This window comes from Cordyceps militaris (assembly GCF_000225605.1).
Source record: "Cordyceps militaris CM01 unplaced genomic scaffold CCM_S00008, whole genome shotgun sequence".
Lineage (NCBI taxonomy): Eukaryota > Fungi > Ascomycota > Sordariomycetes > Hypocreales > Cordycipitaceae > Cordyceps > Cordyceps militaris.
The window spans coordinates 606,846-615,963 of NW_006271976.1; the positions used below are offsets into that span (position 1 = coordinate 606,846).

A 9,118-nucleotide genomic window follows, 5' to 3' on the forward strand; every position below is an offset into this window, starting at 1 on the left:
CGGAGCCCGAGTTTTGCCCGCCGTCATCGGAGCGTAGGCGCCCAGGGCGGCCCGCGGAGCCCGGGTTTCGCCCGCCATCACCAGAGCGCCGCCCGGAGCCGCCCTCGCCTCCCGCAGAACACGGAACGGTTGCCCGCGGCGGTGGAGGTAGAGGTGGCTTCGGCGGCGGCGGCGGCAGCGGCGACAAGTCAATCTCGTGGCGCGGAAAGCGCTTCAAGAAGCACTCCGACTTGAGCTGGGAGGAAGAGTACGTGCACGTGGAAGTGTCCCGGGGCGGCGATACACGCCCTCCCTGGTTCGACCGGCACCCCCGAGGACCGCCGGTAGAAGTACGCTGGTTTCCGAAACGAGAGCCCGGCCGCGGCCCCGGCGGCGTCTCCATCGACGTGCACTACCCGCCCGACACGGACTGGCCCGCCGTGATGGAGGACGCCCGGTGGCGCATCGGTGGGAAGGACGACGGTGTTTTCGGTGCTTGGGATGAGTGGAAGGAATGGCCGCCCTTGAGGGTAGGCGAGTTTCGTCCTTTGCCTCCCACGCCCGCCGAGTTCTTCGACGACGACTGGTGGGATGTGTATCCGCGCCGTCTGGGCTGGTGACGCGTTTCCAGACGGAAAGGCGCTTGGATAAATATTGCAATGTATAGTTTACTGGTTTTATGGTCAACTTGCTACATGTTTTTTTTCTTATGTCAATACAACATCCTCAAATAAAGGCATGTAGACTTTATAATATATGAAAAAAATACGTCTACAATGTATATATAGCTATGTATAACGCTGTTGGTGGGTATGAGAGCGAAGTGTTAGAGGTACTTATGTGACGGCAGTGCATTGTAGTAGCTGTGGCGCAGATTTTATATCATATATGAAAAATCAAGTTATTCATGGGTTTTGACCTTACGATACGAAATAAAAACATTCACCAATACGCCCTTGGCAAACCAGAACGGGTAAATTCCAACACTGCTGGGAGTGAGCGCAAGCTCATGTGGGTCAAGCTCAAGATCCCCAAAATCCGACCTTGCCCATTCTCCTCCCTGCCCATCTCTTCGTCCAACCCGCACAACCACCGCGACGATGCCCGTGCCCACCATCTTCTACCTCTTCGAACACGGCCCGCCGCAGTGGCTGCGCGACCGGGCCGTGCCCCTCGCGCTGGCGCTCGCCGCGCTGACGCTGCTCTACCTCGTCAAGCGCTACGCCGCGGGCCAGACCTACGCGACGACCAAGCTCATGCACGGCAAGGTGGTGCTCATGACGGGCGCGACGTCGGGCGTCGGCGCCGAGGTGGCGTTCGAGCTCGCGCGGCGCGGCGCCCAGCTCGTGCTCCTCACCCACGCACCCGTGGCCGACCCGTTCGTCATCGAGTTTGTCCAGGAGCTGCGCGACCGCAGCGGCAACCAGCTCATCTACGCCGAGCACGTCGACCTCGCCAGCCTGCACAGCATCCGCCAGTTTACGACGGCCTGGATCGACAACGCGCCCCCGCGCCGCCTCGACATGATTATACTGTGCGCCTCGACCATGACGCCGCCGGGCGGCGCCCGCCGCGAGGTGGATGGCAGCGGCGGCATCGAGGAGATGTGGATGGTCAACTACCTCGCCAACTTCCACCTGCTGGGCATCCTCAGCCCCGCGATCCGCGCCCAGCCGTTTGACCGCGAGGTGCGCGTGGTGGTGGCGACGTGCTCGTCGTACATTGGCGCGCCGTCGCTGCGCGAGGAGCTCCGGCCGGAGACGTGGACGGCGGGGCGCGCCTACGGCCGCAGCAAGCTGGCGCTGACCGTGTTCGGCCTGGCGTTCCAGAAGCACCTCGACGCGTACCAGCGGCCGGACGAGATGCCGATGACGGCGCGCGTCGTCTTTGCCGACCCGGGCCTGTGCCGCACCCCGGGCACGCTGCGCTGGCTGACGCGCGGGTCGCTGACCGGGCTGGTCCTCTACGGGCTCGGGTACCTCGTGCCGTGGCTGCTGCTCAAGTCGGCGTCGGGCGGCGCGCAGTCCCTCCTCTACGCCGCCATGGAGTCGGACCTGGCGCGCAAGACGGGCGGCCGCCTGGTCAAGGAGTGCTCCGAGGTCGACTTTGCCCGCGCCGAGGTCCGCGACGAAGAGGTCGCCAAGAAGCTCTGGGAGGAGAGCGACGCGCTGATTGAGCAGACGGAGAAGGCGCAGGCTAAGCGCCGGGCGCAGCAAAAGGCGACCGAGGACAGCAAGGAGGAGAGGAAGAGGGAGGAGGAGCAGGTCAAGGAGATTGAAAGCCTCATGGCGGCGGTGAAGAAGGGGAAGAAGCAGCAAAAGGCAAAGGAGAGCGAGAAACAGGGTGGCAAGGCGAGAAGACGGGTCAAATAAAGAGGCCGCATCACGACTGTACAATTAGACTGGCACTGGCATAAATGGAGTTGCATTCAATGGAAAAGGGATTTGATTTAATTCTTGCAGACGTTTTTCTCTCCAGCTTCATCATCACCGCTTCACACGGCACCACTGCCTTGCCTCGCCGAGGGGCTCATTCAGCCCTATGTACCGAGAGATGTCGGAGCTAGAAAAGGTAATCGTTCCCGGGTTCCAGCCGCTGAGAGAGAGGAAAGTGAGATATAATCAGACGGTTCGTGATACAAAGTGTACGTGGCATGCGTTCGAAGCCGCAAGCAGTTAATGACTGCGATGCTGTTGACGGTCCTTGACAGTCCTTGACGGGCTGGCAGAGAGCTCTCTTCGTATAATAAATAAAAGGGACTTGATTGTCCATTCACTTTCTTTCACCTCTAGCCACCCGCATTTCTCACGTCACAAAGGGACAAAGATTTCAGCCTCTTATTTTCTTCCCTTGGACATTATCCGTTTTTATTTTTAAAGATGCTTTCGACTCTGTGTTTATGTGGATGGCCGCCACTTTGCCGTCTGTGTACAAGTGCGTGGTGGTCTATTTTGCCCTGTATCGTCAAATCTGGGCCCACAAGCACTGCTCGTCTGCACATCTTCACAAACACAGACTAAAAAGACTTGGGTTTGACGATCAGGGGGTGCAGACATGCCCGTTCCCGTGCTCCGGCAGCGACGCAAGGCACCCAAGACGAGGCCCGGCTGTCGGACATGCAAGTGAGTGCGCGCGCGCCGAACCGATCCTCGAGAGCAACGTGACGAACGAACCCTTGAAAACGCAGAGAGCGCCGCATCAAGTGCGACGAGCAGCGGCCGGCGTGCCAGCGATGCACCATTTCCCAGCGCACCTGTCCCGGCTACGAGACGTCGCAGCCGACGACACAAGGTGAGCAGCGGCGGTGGTCCGCATCGCCTACCCTCACCACGCCGCCGCCCTCGCTACCGTTTGCCATCAGCGCCGCCGAGAGCAATGCATTCGACTACGTTCGGCTGCATCTGGGCGCGACGCCCAGCCGGGCCTCGTGGTGTCCCCCGTGGGCGACCCTCGTGGTACGGGCCGGGCAGCAGGTGCCCGCCATCTTTCACGCCGTGAATGCGCTGAGCGCGCTGCATCAGTCGTCGAGCGACGACGGGCTGGCGAGGCATAGGCTGCAGTTTGCGATTGGCCAGTACTGAACAAGGTGAAGCGCATTTTACCCTTGGGGCAGGCACGGGTGGTGACTAACCAAGCGTACAGTATGAAGTACATGAGAGAGTTTCTGGGGGCAATAACTAGCGACAGGTACTCGGACGCACAGGTTGAGATTTGTGTAGGCAGCAATCTATTCTTGGCTAGACTGATGCTGGGCTAACATGTGTGTAGCTCATCGCCTGTCTGTTGTTCATATGCATCGAGGTTTTGCAGCTTCGAGACGGCGGCATGGTGCACTACAAGCTGGGGCTCAAGATTATCCGTGAGCGCATGCGCCGTCATCAACTAACCCGAGACCGACGGCGCATTCAGCTCGCACCCCCTTCCGGTCCAGATGACACGCAAGAGAGGGAGCTGCCAACGCAGACCGCTACCCCCTTGGATACCCGTACGTTGCCAACCCTTGATCCAGCCGTCAAGGCTTAAATATGGAGCTGACATACGCGCGCAGTTGTCCAGATCTTTGTCAAGCTCGACACGGATCTCTGCCTCCGTGGGCAGACACAGCCGCAGTTCATCACAACCTGCCCCAAGACTCCCATCACGTTTCTATCCATCCACGAAGCCGACGTCCATCTGGACGTGCTCGCCAATGCCGTCTACCGCACGCGCGGCAAGCTGCTCGCACTGTCTGAGCAGCGCGTTAAAACGCCGTTTCCGCATGCCGGGAGGGATTTCCTCGACTGTCTTACCCAGGCGTACAGCCGGGTGGTGCCGATACATGACGACGCAGACTTGAACGCTGAGCTGGCGCATATCAAGACACGGCTGGCCGCATACATGTCCGCGTTTGTTGGCATCCCCGTACCCGACGAACATAGCCAGCTCAAGGCCCATATCCGGACGCAGATGCACTTTTTTAGCATCTACATCTTGGCTTCCACCTGGCGCGACACCGACGAGTCCCTCGCAGATCGCTTCGACCAGCAGTTTCACCACATCGTCTCCACCGCCGAACGCTTCCTCGAGCTGCATCTGCCGTCGCCCGCGTCCGTCGACACCGCACTCGACAGCACCCAGGGCATGCCGCCCTCGGCCAATGCTCCATTTATGCTCGATTCGAGTCTCTCGCTTTGTCTTTTTCTGATTGCGTCCAAGTGCCGCCAGTCCACCCTCCGCAGAAAGGTCACACGTTTGCTCCAGCATGCCGGCCTCCGCGGGCTCTTCGACTCGCGGCCGCTGGCGTTCTTTGCCTACCGCCTCATTGCGGTGGAGGAGGCGCGGGCGCGGCGCATTGGCAGGTTGCCGGCGGGCCATACAGACTTGGACTATGGGGACGTCCCGGAGGCGGCGCGGATTATTGACAGCACGCTGGTGGCGGACAAGAAGACGGGCAAGGCAGCGCTGCACATTGTGGTGCGTGATGGATGGCCCAGGTCGGAAGAGATGAGGCTAGAGACAGCTCTTGTTGATGTTGATGAACTTTTCTCTTCAAAGGAGGAGGGTGGCATTGAACGGCGACAAGTGTAGCTCCAGCCACGACATGGCCTGGCCAGGGTTGGAGAGCAAACTTCCCAGCTCGCGCAGCTGGCTGGTGGCTTCCTCATTTGGCTCATGGGGTGTAATTACTGAGGTGTATTTCCTTTGGCCGAAGCGCCCAGCGAGGCAGGTTCAACTCGCAGTCGCACCAGAAAACGGCAGAAGGCAGTCGCGCGCGAGGTCAAACTTGGGTTGTCAGAGCCGAAGGTGATGGGATATTTCTTACTCTGCATTACCACTCTGCATCACTCTGGTCCGAATCTTCTGCATTCATTCATTTCCAGTCCTTCTTCAACGCATTTTACCCTCGCCGCATATTTATACCCGTTGTTGGTACTCTTTTCGCGCGCACTAACCCGTTCGGCGTCCACCAAAAATGGTTGATTGGGACAATGGACTCTTTCAAATGGACCTCAACACATGCGTACGACAAAATCCATTTCTTGATGCCAATTCTCTAGCTTGACTGACAACATCAGGTTGGTGCTTTTATTTTCCCCTGCTTCATGTTTGGTCGTGCATCGCAGCGCACCTGGCACTACCCCAACGGTCTGCCCGAGGGTCAGATCGGCTGCAACAGCGCCTGCGTCATCATGGCTGCAGCTATGTTAGTTACGCCTATACACATGCACTGTTTGCCTATTTGCCTCCAGCGCGGTGAGATGCGTCGAAAGCTTGGCATTCGGGGCCACGGCTACCAGGACTGTGTGGTACGTTTGCCTGGTTTACTCACGAAGTGTCGCCATTGTGCTAATTGAACATGTAGGTCTCCTTCTTCTGTCCGTGTTGCAGCATTGCGCAAATGAACTTGGAACTGAAGAGACGTGTCGAGAAAATACAGGCTGGTGTGGTGGACAAGGGCTATGTCGCACCTGAAGCGATGCAAGACGGGCCACAAAGCATGCAGTGCCCGCAGGAGCATCCTCCTGGCGCCAAGAAACGATGAACAACTGGATGGTCTGCTTTCAAGATTAATACTGTACGAGTAGTCATAGCTATTATTTTTATTTCTGTGGGTGGTTGGTGCTGTTTCCTATAGAAATTATAGTTGAATAAATATCACACGCTCATGCCGGATCTGATAACTAACTTGCTGAGGCTGGCCGATGTTGTTGACAGATTGACTGTGCTGTCCAGCCTAAATTTTGAAGATTTTCTAAGTCTCCCATCTTTGACCGTGGCGTGTCTGGTTATCTCATATCACTTGGACTATGTAGCACGGCAGGGACATCTTCCACATGATCTGTGAGCCCTACAGCTTGCTATCCTTCCAGACAGGTCGCCTCTTTTCTACAAAGCTCTGCACGCCCTCCTTTTGGTTCTCACCGCCCTCGAGCTGCTGATAAATCCCATCATGAATCTGCTGCGTGCTCCTCACCGGATCAACGGCGTCCCACCCGCCCAGCAGGCCAGCCCTCGTCACAAGGACGGCATCAGGCGAGTTGCCGGCCACCTCGGCCGCCCACGCGAGCGCCTCGTCCACGACCCCACGGCCGGCGTCGGACGCCACGACACGATTCACCACGCCCCAGTCGCGCATCGTCTCGGCGCCGTACGTGCGTCCCAGCAGCGCCATCTCAGCGGCACGCTGGCGGCCCACGATGCGCGTAAGCCGCGGCAGCGCGCCAGCCACGGCCACGACGCCGACCCTCACCTCGGGCAGGCCAAACGTGGCGGCTTGCGCGGCGAGCACCATGTCGGCGGCGAGCACCATCTCCATGCCGCCGCCGAGACACGCGCCGTTGACGGCGGCAATGACGGGTTTGTGGCCGCGGCGGTTGCTGAGCCCGCCAAAGCCGGACGTGGCCCACGACGGGTCGCGCCCAGACGAAGCGGCGGCGGCGGCCGTGTTCCACTCCTTGAGGTCCGCGCCGGCGCAAAAGGCGCGGCCCGCGCCGGTCAGCACGGCGCAGCGCAGCGACGGCTCGCTATCGTACCACGCCCACAGCGCGGCGAGCTGCGGGTGCTGCGCCCGCGGCACCGCGTTGAAGGCCCCCGGCCGGTTGAGCGTCACGAGGACAACGTGCGGCTGCGGAAAGGTGACGAGGGTGTCTTGCACGGCGGGGGGTGGCTTCGTGAATGCCATGGTTTTGGAGTTGAGAGAGAGAAAGAGAGGGAAATTGGTCTTGGGAGAGACGAGTTGAGCTTGCCAACAGGAGAATGTTTTGATAGGCGTCGCGTGCCTTGGATGAATTGCCAGTGCTATCGGAAACCGGGGTAAGCTCCGGGGTTGGTGGTGTGGAAGACGAGCTACAAGTCGGCGAATGTGCAAATGAACTAGAGATGAAAAGCGGAGAAATATGGATGAGGTGGTATTATAGGTGTAAGCGGCCCATCATGATATTTTATATAGCACACGCTTCAATGTTATTTTATTTTCTTCTTCATATATGCGTGTCTGAACTAAATATTGGACCGGAGTTTATACAACGGCATCGTGGGGCTGCCTCGGCCCCCGACGCCAAGTTCGTCTCCATGATAGGCCAGCTTTGGTATTTACAGTCCTGTCTACAGTCTAGTCAATTCGGCATAGAAGTGATCACCACTGATGATGCAGAACTTGTCCGAACCGCGGCTGTGGCTGTTTTTTTCACAGGTTTGACAAGCGTTGCTAAGCTACCTATCTGTCCTCTTGGTTGTCTTCATTGCGAGATGAAGAGGGAAACAATGCAAACAAAATGCAACTCAATCGTGAACATGTTGCCAAATTGGAGGTTGTTGGAGTCAAGGACATCTAGTCTACCAAATATTGACTTCGAAGATGGGGCTTCCACGGGCACTTAAACCAACCTTGACAAAATATAAATCGAATTGGCCATGCATCGCTACCGTTCATCAAGCGATTTCGCAAGAAGCGAGTACAGTTCGATAAAATCCAGAATACGAGACACGTGTAGAGACAGGGCCCTGGGAAGGGCGCCGTACGATGCGGAGAATGCTACTGCTCGAGAGCCCGAAGGTATGCTGCCACATCTGGCGAAAGCATGCCATCCGCGACGAGCTGCTCTGCAGACTCAACAATCCACGATTGACAGTTCTTCTGCGTCACCTTTTTCCCCGGTGCGCCCTCCTCGCCCACCGTGTTCAGCGTCTTGCCCGGCGCCCTGACCTTGTGCACGCTCTCCTCCCACGCGCCGACCGGCTCGGCGTCGAACGCGAGCACGCCGTGGTTCAGCATGGCCTGCTCGTCAAAGTGCCGTGCGTCGAGCCACTGCAGCGGCGTCCGCTTGTTGGGGGCGTTGCCGGGCCCGCCGAGGTCAAAGGCGCGCTTCGCCTCGAGGCGGAAGCCGTGGGCGACGTCGCCGGTCGCGTGGACGACGACGCCGACGTCTGCGTTGCCGCGCGAGCCGAGGAAGTACGACCAGTGGTCCTTGAACGGGTAGCCGTTGGCGGTGAGGAGCTCGAGGAGAAGGGCACCGGCCGGTCCGTTGGGCGGGACAGAGGGAGGGGTTGGAGCTGAACGCTGGTTCGCCGAGGAGACTGTCGGACGGGGTAGCGGAGGCGGAGGAGGGACGCTAGAGGAGGGCATGGAGAATGGCGATTGGTCTTCGTACAGGGGCAATGGTGTTATTCAAGCAGACGGACACTGGTTGGTCGACACTCAATCGGTCCAATTGGCGAAGAATATGCGTTGTTTGCGTTTGCCAAGCATGGCTACTATCATGTTATAGTATTATGTATGCTTAGAAATAGTAAAGGCGTTATATATATATATATAGGTTAATTATTACTTTAGATAGTTAAAAGAAATATAACCTAATATTATCTATATTCTAAATAAAAATTAAAAAAAGCTTTATCTTATTAAAGTACTTTTTTAATAATATAAATTATATAGAAATTTAAATATTATTATAATATCTAAATTCTTAATATTTAAAATATTATATTAACCTTATTTATTACTTATTTAACTTTATTACTTTTCAATATATTTTTTAAGCCTTTATAATATAGTAGTTCTATACTAAGAAGTTCTATATAGGTTAATATATAGATTACTAGTTTAAGTCTAGCTAAAAATATACTAACTAATATTTCTAAAAGTTAAGTAATATAGCTT

General features: G+C 56.8%; 4 protein-coding genes across 4 annotated transcripts; 2 read left to right on the top strand and 2 right to left on the bottom strand.

The window, feature by feature from the left end:
• Nucleotides 1–1,079: 1,079 nt before the first annotated feature.
• CCM_09274 (short chain dehydrogenase/reductase family) lies at nt 1,080–2,351 on the top strand (the record flags this gene model as incomplete). The annotated part of the gene is made up of 1 exon (XM_006674408.1): nt 1,080–2,351. The coding sequence occupies one exon, from the start codon at nt 1,080–1,082 to the stop codon at nt 2,349–2,351; it is 1,272 nt and encodes a 423-aa protein (XP_006674471.1).
• A 682-nt stretch (nt 2,352–3,033) lies between these two features.
• CCM_09275 (C6 finger domain protein) lies at nt 3,034–6,001 on the top strand (the record flags this gene model as incomplete). Its single annotated transcript, XM_006674409.1, has 8 exons — nt 3,034–3,101; nt 3,167–3,553; nt 3,622–3,694; nt 3,790–3,838; nt 3,911–3,964; nt 4,028–4,932; nt 5,535–5,765; nt 5,822–6,001. 8 exons carry the CDS (start codon nt 3,034–3,036, stop codon nt 5,999–6,001), a joined length of 1,947 nt encoding a protein of 648 aa, XP_006674472.1.
• Nucleotides 6,002–6,307: 306 nt separating this feature from the next.
• CCM_09276 (enoyl-CoA hydratase) lies at nt 6,308–7,141 on the bottom strand (the record flags this gene model as incomplete). Its single annotated transcript, XM_006674410.1, has 1 exon — nt 6,308–7,141. One exon carries the CDS (start codon nt 7,139–7,141, stop codon nt 6,308–6,310), a length of 834 nt encoding a protein of 277 aa, XP_006674473.1.
• An 852-nt stretch (nt 7,142–7,993) lies between these two features.
• CCM_09277 (uncharacterized protein) lies at nt 7,994–8,584 on the bottom strand (the record flags this gene model as incomplete). The annotated part of the gene is made up of 1 exon (XM_006674411.1): nt 7,994–8,584. One exon carries the CDS (start codon nt 8,582–8,584, stop codon nt 7,994–7,996), a length of 591 nt encoding a protein of 196 aa, XP_006674474.1.
• Nucleotides 8,585–9,118: the final 534 nt, after the last annotated feature.